Here is an 11,644-nt window from a genome sequence, read left to right as displayed (position 1 = left end):
AAAATATTTCATGAACTCATTCTACATACAGGTATCTTAAAAATAGATATGGATATCAATTCTCTGAAAATATAACTATTGGAGAATCGTAAATATTGCCTATAAGTACTCATATAATATTTATAGCCATATGAAACATTTATTCTAATATTCTCATATAATCTACATCTTATCATGAGAATGCACTTCATTTAAGCTACAATTTGTAGTTATGTGAACATATATTAAGAAAAGTTTAAACCTTATATTTGTTTCTTTTGAGGATGAAATACAAAATCATTTCCTTTACTTAAAAAATTACTCAGAAATATAACAGAAGTACTTAGGATCTTTAATTCATTTTTTTCCCTTAATTTAGATCATCTTCCCCCTGTATTTCTCAATTTGAACTCTTTCTTCAACTTGATTAACTATATGCGTAGTGGGAAAATGTGGAGAATAATAATACATATATTGTACCTAAATAAGATGTTATATTAAAACGGAACAGAAAATATATGTGCCAGGGCCCAGGGTAGAGGCTATGGTAGCTTAGGCAATGGCACTCTGGGGTGGTATCTATGGGAGGGCATGAATTGGTGGTCAGCATGTTTTACAGAATGGCATACAAAGAGAGTAAAATTTAATATGTATCACATGCCTTAATAAATAAGTTGTAATAATAGAATGAAAATATTATAGAACTGAAGAAGAACCAAAGAGGTAGAGACAACATAACCAAGTGAAAGTAAATATGAGCTTCTTTCCATAAGAAAATCTAAAGGTAGTCATGGCTTTCTTCTGCAGGTTGGCCAATTTTTGTTCTTTTTTTAAAAAAATAATTTTATTGGGGGCTCATACAACTCTGATCACAATCGAGACATACATCAACTGTATAAAACACATGTGTACATTGTCTTTTAGAATGCTGTGTGGCTAGTCATTATAAGGAACCCTTGGGTTGCGATCCTCATAGTTGGCAGTTTGAAACCATCAACAGCTCTGTGGAGAAAGACTGAGGTTTCTACTCCCATCAGCGTTACTGTCGCAAAAACTCCTCGGAGGGTAATATGAGTCAGCATTGACTCGAGGGCAGCGAGTTTGGAGCTCTGAGAGTTCACTAAGAGGCAGAATCTATAAAGAATGGCTTTGTTTGGGAAAGCATTTTCCTTAAATGTTTTTGAGATTGAGACAATAAGGGGGGTGGGTGCTAATAATAAGGGGTGGTGGTAAAAAGTTATGCAACTGTCAATAACATAGAAAAGATCAATTAGCTACATAATTCATTGTGTAAAGTTTATTTTACTTTTCTGAACTTGTCTCAGTCATCTTCTATCACACTGAATATTCATTAAAAAGAAAAAGGTGCCCAATCAATGGAATTATTGGGCATTATATAATACTGAAAACTGTTTTTTTAACATAGGAAATGGAATATTTATTGGTTACATATAAGATGACTGGTAAGAAATAGTAGTAACCATGACTTGAAAAAAAGTCTTAAATATGCTATTTATTAATAGCCAAGTGAAAAGAAATCCAAGATCTGGACACATCAATGTACATGTCCACCCTTTCCACCAAGATGACATCCAAGCTTTAAAAATACATTGAAATTCTATTTAACACTGTCCATATCTAAGACATGCTTCTGACTTAGAACGTAATTCAACCACACTGAATTATGCTCAGTTGCTATCTAAACATAACTTCCATTCTAATGACTAGGGTGCCTTTCTGACCCTCTCCACCTAAGAGACCCTCACTCAACTTTCAGTAGACTGCTCACATGTCATCTTTCCTATAAAATGTATTGGCTGCTTTAACAGTCACGCTTATGGAAAAATTACATTAGCTTTTAATTATAAGGAGTCCTGGTGGTATAGTGATTACACATTGGACTTCAATCTGAAAGGTCAACAGTCCAAAACTCCCAGCCACTCCATAGGAGAAAGATGGAACTTTTTACTTCTGTAAAGAGTTAGTCTTGGAAATCCACAGGGGCAATTCCACCCTGTCCTATGGGGTCACTATGATTTGGCATTGAAATGATGGAAGTATTTTTTTTTCTGCCTTTTAAAAAAAATTCTACTTTCCAAACACTCTTTGAAACCCCCAATACATATATTTACCAATGGTGTTGCAATCAACAAAGCATTTGGTTTGTCAATGGTTCAAACTCACCCGCGGCTCTGGAGGGACTACAGTGAAGGAGGGAGACGTGGCAGTCTGCTGTTGTAAAGATTTCTAGCCATGCTCACCCCGAAAGGTGCTGCTACTCTCTCTGATAGAGTCAAGATGAGTCAGAATGACTAGATAAGAATGGTTTTTCATTTTATTTTGTCCTGTTTTGTTCAGTAGATAGAAGTTATTCAATTTTTCCTTCATGAAGTGAAATATGTAATGTCCAGCCTTTTCCTATATCTTAACGTTAATATTTTTATGACAACTCCTTTAAACAGTTTTACAAGTACAGTTAAAGAACTTAATACTAAAGGAATTACAACTAATATGAATAATTAAATACCAATAAGCTCCTTAGTAAGAGTCTCAGAAAACTTATTTATGAAATGAATTCATCTTGATATTATCATTTATTGATTGATTTTAAAATGACTATTGAGGATCTGCTAAAATGAGATGGTTTCAGACATAAAGGTATAGGGTAAGAAAAGATAGATCTAACCTCTGGATCTTGGGATTCTCTGGGGGATATAAGCAACACTAAAATAGTTACAACATAGGTGAGGTTAAGTTGTTATAGGAGATGAAAAGTGGAAAGACAGCAGAGGAAGCAGCATTTATACTAAACCTTTTAATAAAATTTACCCTACAGTGTACTTAATACCAAAATGGGGCTCATAATATATTCTTTGTTAAAGAGTCATTGTGTTGACTGAAAAGTGACTGGATGAGCAGTTTGTACTTGATTACTAATCTAAAGGTTAGTAGTTCAAACCCAGCCAAAGATACTACAGGAGGAAATACTGTCAATCTGTCATTATAAATATTATAACCAAGAAAATCCTATGGAGCAATTCTATTCTGTGACATGTGGTAGTGATTACTCTGTAATATGTGGATGTAATGAGCAATGACTTGGATGAATTGGAATTGGAATTGGAATTGACTCTCCAGTAAGTTTTTTGTTGGTGGTGGTCTCTGTGAGTGGATGAACTCTTATGCATGAAAATTCTATACAAGTAATGAAGGTTTATATAAATATTAAATATTATAATTTTGTTGAGCAGAGATAAAGTAAAAGCAGATATTTGATAAGAAATATAGGGAAGACATAAACGGTATAGTTTAGTTTGTGTTAAATAGTCGGTGAAGGACCATTGCAAAAAAAGGAAATAAAATAAAACGAGGAAAACAGATCAGGCACTCCCATCACTAACTAAAGGTGGTGGAGAATACATGATGTGGGATGGGAGTAGGGTGCAGAGGTGAGTCTTCAGTCTTGTTGTTACCAAGAATGATATCCTTTTAGAGCCTTAATTTGAATAGGAAGTAGTATTAAGAGGGTGATAATTAGGTTATCTCCTTTCCCATAACAGATCAAGGTAGAGAGCTGTACATAATTTAAACCTTTTAAGTCCTAACTTTCTAAGTAATCAGTCTCCTACATGTAGAAAGTCAAAGAAAGAAAGAAATTAAAACAAAAAATTCCATAAAAGAATCACAATTCTATAAAAGAGAAAAGGATTCCTCAGTTATCCAAGTTGTTGTTGTTGTCATTAGGTACCATGGAGTACACTACAACTCACAGTGACCCTGTGGCCATCAGAAATGAGACACTGCATGGTCCTGCGCCAGCCTCACAATTTTCCCTATGTCTGAGCCATTGATGTAACCCCTGTGTCCGTCCATCTTGTTATACAAGTAGCAAATGTTAAACCCGTAGGAGAGCCTCGGTGACTCCGTGTGATACTCATTGCATGGCTACCCACAGGGTAAATGGTTCAAATTCACCAGCCATTTCTTTGAAGAGAGAAGAGGTTTTCTTTCTGCTCCTGTAAATATTTATGATGTTGAGAATTCACTGGGAAGTTCTATTCTATCTTAAAGGGTCCCTATAAATCAGAATCAATTCAATGGCAGTGTGTTATTTCAGTGGCTGAGGGACAAGGTTCTATATTTAGAAAAACATAGATTTCAATGATCAATATTAATCATGTCTTCCCATTTGTGCCCTTCAAAAGTCTTAACTTCATATTTAGTACTATTACCACTGACTCTAATGTGTTCTACTTTAACGTAAATAATAAGTAATTAAAGAATATTTTTAGAGTTATATATTTTATTTGTTTTTATTGTGAAACACAGTTCCATTTTTAAAGTGAAAAAAATACTTACTCAAATGAGGGTTGACAGGCGCTGTAAGAGAAAGAAAAAGCAAAGTTAGCCTGGCTTGAATGTCTTTTATGAATGTAATCCTAATAAAAGACTCAGAATTCCTCATCCAAACTAAATTATCTTTCTTACTATGGCTACGGATAATTATATCTGCAATGCATTAAAAAAAAAAGAATAGAACCTACCTTATCTAGCTCAGCAATAACAGCCTTAAGGTAGCAAAAAGATCACTGCTAAATGGTATGAGGGATTTGTACATTTTCCAAAGCATGGGGCTGTTGGCTTTTTAGATCATAACCAGTTCGAAACAAAGTCCAGAAATCAAACCTGAGGCTGAGAATAGACCAGCCTATAATCTAGGTGTTTAATCTGGATAGTTGACAGTGAAAACATTGATCTGAGAGAGAATGTGGTGCTTTTCTCCATTCTGTTCATAACCTGGTATCTCAGAAAATAAATCAATCCTCATATTATATCACTGTCATCTTAGTTACATTAACAGAAAGATGTAAACACACAGTTCTCAAATTAGAAGTAACATGTCTTGTGTTTCTGAGTACCAGAGAATCATTTGTATCATAAAACTAATAGCATTTGCAATACAAGATGTGAATTGATTTGCACGTAAAGAGGATAAGTACTTCAGCTTTCATCAAAATAACAACAAACTTAACCTAAAAAAGCAAGCCTAAAAGATACAATTGTAAATGTATGTAGGTGTTTATATCTCTGATATAAAAACTCATGCTACATGGATAGTATTCCTTGACTTGATCAAGACTACGATAGGCAGCTATTTTACCTGAGAAATTTATGTCTATTTTGTTGTTATTGCTTATTTTACTAATAATCATTTTCATTAAATTTAGACATAGGATGCTGTTAAAATTTAACATAAATAAGCAAAACACACCCTTTTATGCAAAACATGTTGATATATAATTGTAACCTTAATACATTGGTATATATTTTCACTAAATGAGTATATTCTCAATTAATCATTTATACTATTTCTACAAATGGAACATAGATTATTCTCATTATGTTCATTGTTTTCCTGATTCTGTATTTCTCATTTCAAATTATGAAAGTGATAACATATAGCAGAAACTACATTTATCAGCTTCCCTACATTGAAAAAGAAATAACTCTCCTTCTTGAAAGATATCACTTTATTTTAAATATGAGCTACTGTTTTATTTTTCATAGAACTCAAAGGTAATTACAAATTAGTTTTATAAGAGGGACTACTTCTATAAGCAATCTCTGAAGCGAACATATTTTAATTGTTTCAACTCATATGTTTAATGTCTGAATTCACTATAATTAAAATAAACCCTGTAAAATTTGTCATTTTAAATTCTCAATATTACAGTGAGATTATTTTTTCATCTTTCATTTGAACTTGCTTCTCTACCTTCTTATTAATGAAAATATTTAAGATTTCTAAGTATGCCTACAAATGTAAATAGAATTAAAGGCACTTAGAATTAAATTTAATATTTAATTTTTTGACAAAAGACATTGCTAGCATCACCTAATTTCATGAAAACTATAACATTTTTGTCTATCTTTACATTTACAATCAGATATTATAAGTCCTGGTGATATAGTGGGTTATGCATTGAGCTGGTAACTACAAGGTCAGTGGTTCAAGCCTACTAGCTGCTATGCATGAGAAAGATGAGACTGTCTACTTCTATAAGTATTTTAAATCTCAAAAATCAAAAAGGACAATTCTACTCTGCCCTATAAGACTGCTGGGAGTCAAAATCAACTTGATAGTATTGAGTTTGTTTACATACATATTTTTGGAAGGTATATTTTGTCACCTGGCTGATGGGCCAGAAAGTCAACTCACTAAATTTTATTTTGTTTCTAAATTTTGTAGATAAACTGAAAACAGCATGTAGTAGACATTTTAGTATACAAATAAAGATTTTTAAATAAAAGACTACTTACCGCTATATTTTATGACACGAATTGTTGAATCTCCTTCCCCAAATTTAGTGAGAGGAGTCAATCGAACTTCATAGGCCTCTGGTTTAATTAATTCAGTCAAGTTATATGTGATTAGTTCTCCCTTTTGAATATTCCCATTTATTTTAATTTCCTGTTCCCACCAGCGTTGTTGTCCAGCCTGAAATGAGAAGAATTAAATTATAATGTTCTTAGTATTTTTTCTTATGTATTTAGTGTGTTATAAGATAATGAAAAACAGACATTCTGATACTTTATTAAATAAGAAAGTACATTAATATAAATATATTTGATTACGTTCAAATATCTGTAACTAGCAAATCATATTTAGATGTTTCCATTGGACAGTAACCAAGTCATCATAAAACAGTTTAAAAGACATTTAATATGTTATCCAATATTAAAATAAGGCTAAGAGAGTTAAAACAATAATCTGGGTACCAGATTTTGAGAGATGAAAGCTTAATTGCTTCTTAATTAGCATATTTATGGAATACGAGATACTTGGATATCTGTCCTTTATTATATTAATAAAATATTAATGAACTCATGATAGTTGCAATGAACAATTATAAATTTAAAAAAACAAACAAAAACTTGAAGACAGTCTTTAATTTCCATAAGCTGTCTTCAATTCTATTCGCGAGAGCAATAAGGAAGGAAGGAAGTCTATCATTTAATATAGTTTCCATTAGTCATCTGCACAGTAAAGAAACACAGCAAAGGGATCAAGAGATATAGCGGAAAGTGAGAAGGTACGTAGAAAGGACTCTTACTTCGGTAATTAGAAGAAAGAGGTAAGAAAGTCAAAGGCTGCTGGGATGTGCTATGAAACAAGAATAGGAATTTACTAATGGATTGGACATTATGAGCAACAATGCTGACTTTGAAATAAATGATACCAATGCAGAGATGAAAATGAGAGCCTAATTAGAATGAATAAAAGGAAGAGTAGCTTTAGTATCACAAACCCACATACAAAGCACATGCCCAGACAGTTTTCAAGGATATCTATGCAAATTTCAATAACGCATAACCCAATCGAATGTAAAATATACCTGATAGCATGTACAGCAGAATAAATATACATATCCAAGGAATTTATTTAATTTGAACTAAATCATAAAATAAAATTCTTAAGAAAATTACATATATACAAATGACATTCATCAATATATAAATAGTTGTAGTACTATTACAGTCAGTTTGACTCACCCAAAAAGACAAAGATGCAGACTGTTGTTATCAAAATGTATGTTAATATACAAGTAGTCTTTAATTTTTGATACACTCAAGTGAAAATGAAACACATTATAATCACCTACTTTTTTGCTGTCTTTCGTCTTTTTGGGGGGTGTATCTTAACATTAGTAATAGTTGTGGTACTATTTTGCTAATGTTATCATCAATGTTCACTTGCAGATGTCTATTGTTTTTTACTTTAAGACTATAATTCTATCAGTTCAAAACCCTGATAGAACTATAATGACATTACTAGAAAAAGCAATAATGATGAGATCTAAAGAAAAATGAGGTATTTTACTTATTTAGAACTGATTTAAGATAGAGTTATCAGAATGGAATTCCTTTGCAAATCAGAGATTACACGTCATTAGTGGTACGGATAATTAATTGCATGTTACTATTAGGAGTAATACCAGAGGCTGGCAAGTGCACTCTGACTCATGAGGACCCAATGGTGAGAAGCAGATCTGAGCTCCATAGTGTTTTCAGTGACTGCTATCTTTCAGATGCAGATTACCATTATTGTCTTCAAAGCTCCAGGGTGAACCTGAACCACTATTTTTTGGGTTAGAGTGCATAAATATTTGTATCAAGTTGGATTTAAACTTAATCAAACTTAATCTCCTATGTATAAAAATTGCACAGTAAGACAAGGGAAAAAAAGAGCACAATGATTGAATGTGTGTTTGTGTGTGTGTGTATGAGAGGGCTTCAAAAAGTTCAGGCGAAAAGTCCACTCTATTTTAATTCATTTATTCCATGAACTTTTTGAAACTCCCTGTGGTAGTTACATAATCTGGGGTCAATTTGAAGATTCAGAATTAATGGGTGGAGTCTAGCATGTCAATCAGGTCACAGCCTGATGACCTTATTTGAAGGTGCGAAGGAGATAACTACGTAGCTCATTGCAGTTGGGACACATATTCACTCCCCGGGAGACATTGCAGCTGACAAAACACGGGGAGCTATGCTAGTGCCCTGAACTGGAGAAGCCTTGTAGAGGCTCCTGCCAGCACTGAGATGCCTCTACAGCCACTGGATCCACAAGACTTTCCACCTTCTGGCCCGTAATCTTCCTGCATTGGGCCTCATTGCATGTGTTTTGTGAGTCGGAAGAGGAATTTATAGATTGGTATCGAACATATGGGCTAATATTGGATTTATGGACTTGATCTGGACTGGGCTGGGATGTTCTCTCAATATTCAATTGCTCTTGTAGATAAAGCTCTTTCTTATACACATATGAGTGTCTCTATGAATTTGTTTCTCTAGTCTACCCAGACTAACACAACTCCTTTTGTGTGTGTGTGTGTGTGTCTGTGTATATTCAAATTAATGACGTGTGTCCTTGTACATATGTAATTAAACTAATTTTGTGTACTGGATATGCAGGAAATACTGAAATATCCATTGAAATTCTATTAACCAGCAAAATAGTTGAAAACAAGCCACATCATTTATTATAGCAAATACAAATCTATGATATCACTTACAAACAAATGTAACAGGAGATATGCAGAAATCGAAAGGAGAATAAAGTAGTGGTGATTTTGCATTGGGCTGCATAATGCAAAGTCAACAGTGTGACACTACCAGTGACTCCACGAGAGGCTGGTGGTGCTTCCGATGCCTGGACTGTGTTAGAATGTTGGAAACCTACAGGGGCAGTTCTGCCCTGTGTAACAAATTCACCACGAGCTAGAATTAATATACTGGCAGTGAACGTGTGTGATTGAAAGAATTAATCCCAAACCAAACCAAAGGCGATTCTGACACAGAGTGACCCTATAAGGTAAAGGAGAATTGCCACATAGGTTTTCTGAGGCTGTAAATCTTCATAGCACCGACTGCCTCAGCTTTCTTCTGTGAGTTAAAACCACAGAACTTTTGTTTGGTAGTCCTGTCCTAACCTCTTACGTCACCAGGCATCCTTGAAATAATTAAAGTCAGCACTACAGAAATGGAAACCCAAAACCAAACTCACTGCAGCTGAGTCAATGCTGACTCATAGCAACCCACTGTGGGTTGTCAAGACGGCAGCTTTGCGGGAGTAGAAAGCCCAGTCTTTTTCCTGCGGAGTTGCTGCTGGTGGTTTCAAACTGCCAGTCATGTGGATCACAGCCCCACACTTGATCATTGCACCTCCAGAGCCCTGTTCATGGACAGGAAGATCAAATCGTATTGATAGCACATCTTTTAGTGCTATCCTCAGAAAAAAACCACCACCACCACCACCAACAAAGCAAAGACCCAACAACCTGAAACCCCTGCCACAAGTTGCTTTTACTTAGAACAACCCTACAGAATAGAGCAGAATTGTTAGTCGGTATTTTGCAGAATATAAACCTTTACCAGAGCCAACAGCCCCATCTTTTTCCTGAAGACCTGCTGGTGGATTTGAACCATCAACCTTGAAGTTTGCAGGCCGATGTTTAATCCATAACATCAGCTGGGTTTCTTACCACAAATTCATGCACAACACACCAAGCCGAGCATACTCTTCAACTAGGTGGATGCTGTGCCTCCATTGGGTTTATATCATAAATGAGCCATGTCCCAAGTTATGAGTATTTTATAAAAGAAAGTGACCAAATCTGTCTAACAATTGCTAGACCACCTAATTATCCTTGTGCAATCGTTGCAGGTTCTCTGATCATCTCTATATTGATTACTTTCTAACTTGTATTTTCAAGTTACATAACTAAAAATTCACCTATTGAATCCTGGCACTTGTGTGCCAGGTGCTATGTTAACTCATCAGTATGTTTAATTCACCACAACACCTAGCAAGTCGGAACTCTTATTATGCACACATTAGAGATGAGAAAACTGAGGTAGACATAAGAGAAGGTTATTCTATACAGTTGAACAGCTGGAGATGGTCCACTGCTGTCGGGCGTATTCTAACTCACAGAGGCAAAAGAGGGCAGAGCAGGATTTCTTCACAGCATCCTCAGACCTGTTCTCCTGAACAGAGGCTGGTGGTTCAAAATCGCTCCCTTTCAGTTAGTAGCCTAAGACCTAACCTGCTGCCCCCCCAGGACTCTTCAGCTAGAGATTGCAAAACACTATGGCATGAGTCAATTCTCACCCTAGTGGTTACACCCTGGACTGCGATCCATGGGGTCGGCAGTTTGAAACCACCAGCACCCCTGCGGAAGAAAGACGGTTTTCTACTCCTGTAAAGTGACATTCTCAGAAACCCACAGGGGGGTCCCTGGGAGTCAGCAATGACTCAATGGCAGTGAGTTTATAGGAGTAAATAGCCTCAACTTTTCCCCGGAGGGTTTTGAATTAGGAACCTTGCTATTACCAGAACTCCAAATGACTCATTCTGGCCTCACCTTCCCTTTTAGTCTTTAGAGTTTGTTGCTCTCTCAAATGCTTATTTTAAAATTTCATGGGAAAATTCCATCATCTTCATTTCCATGAACCTTAAAAGCCCCTAGTACGTAGCTAAAACACACTTATAGCCCTGCTCTGTATGTTTGTGTGTATGGTTTAGGGGCCAGAAACAATTTAACTCATAAACTTCCAGTGTTCAACACAGTGTCTGACCATTAACCTGATCATGATGTAATCAGATGAAAGTTCACCTTACAGTATATATTTAACTGGGCAACAAACGTGTGACAAGAAATTCAACTTATTTCAACAATACCTGTAGACTAGAGGATCATTAAATGCACATACAGTGGAAATGAATGATTTAAGTCTAAATCCACAGAAATTAGTATCATCAGATGGAGATGATATATGCTAAACACAAACCAAATTCATGGCTATTGAGTCAATGCTGACTTATAACAAATCAGTAGGACAGAATAGAACTGCACCATTGGATTTTCAAGGCTATAATTCTTTATGGAAGCAGACTGCTCCATCTTTCTCACAGGAAGTAGCTGGGATTCCAACTATCTACCTTACCAATTAGAAGTCAAGTACTTAAATTCCTGTGCCACCTGGAGTCATTTATGAGATGATATTTTGTTGTTGATGACTGTAGAGCCAGTTCAAATTCATAGTACCCCTACGTACAACAGAAGGAAACAATGCCAAATTGTTCCTATGTTTGAGCCCC

General features: G+C 35.2%; 1 protein-coding gene across 1 annotated transcript in view; it reads right to left on the bottom strand.

Annotated features, from left to right (window-relative positions):
- Positions 1-11,644, bottom strand: part of MDGA2 (MAM domain containing glycosylphosphatidylinositol anchor 2) — a 1,014,104-nt gene that overhangs the window by 47,677 nt on the left and 954,783 nt on the right. The window contains exons 11-12 of the mRNA XM_004698562.3: positions 6,301-6,478; positions 4,339-4,359 (exon numbers count right to left, since the gene is read on the bottom strand). Coding sequence (XP_004698619.1) covers positions 4,339-4,359; positions 6,301-6,478 — 199 coding nt within the window. The remainder of the gene's footprint in view (positions 1-4,338; positions 4,360-6,300; positions 6,479-11,644) is intronic.

Source organism: Echinops telfairi, unplaced genomic scaffold, assembly GCF_000313985.2.
Source record: "Echinops telfairi isolate 266 unplaced genomic scaffold, ASM31398v2 ScPeMD7_18;HRSCAF=68, whole genome shotgun sequence".
Taxonomy (NCBI): domain Eukaryota; kingdom Metazoa; phylum Chordata; class Mammalia; order Afrosoricida; family Tenrecidae; genus Echinops; species Echinops telfairi.
This window is presented reverse-complemented; position numbering and strand designations above follow the sequence as displayed.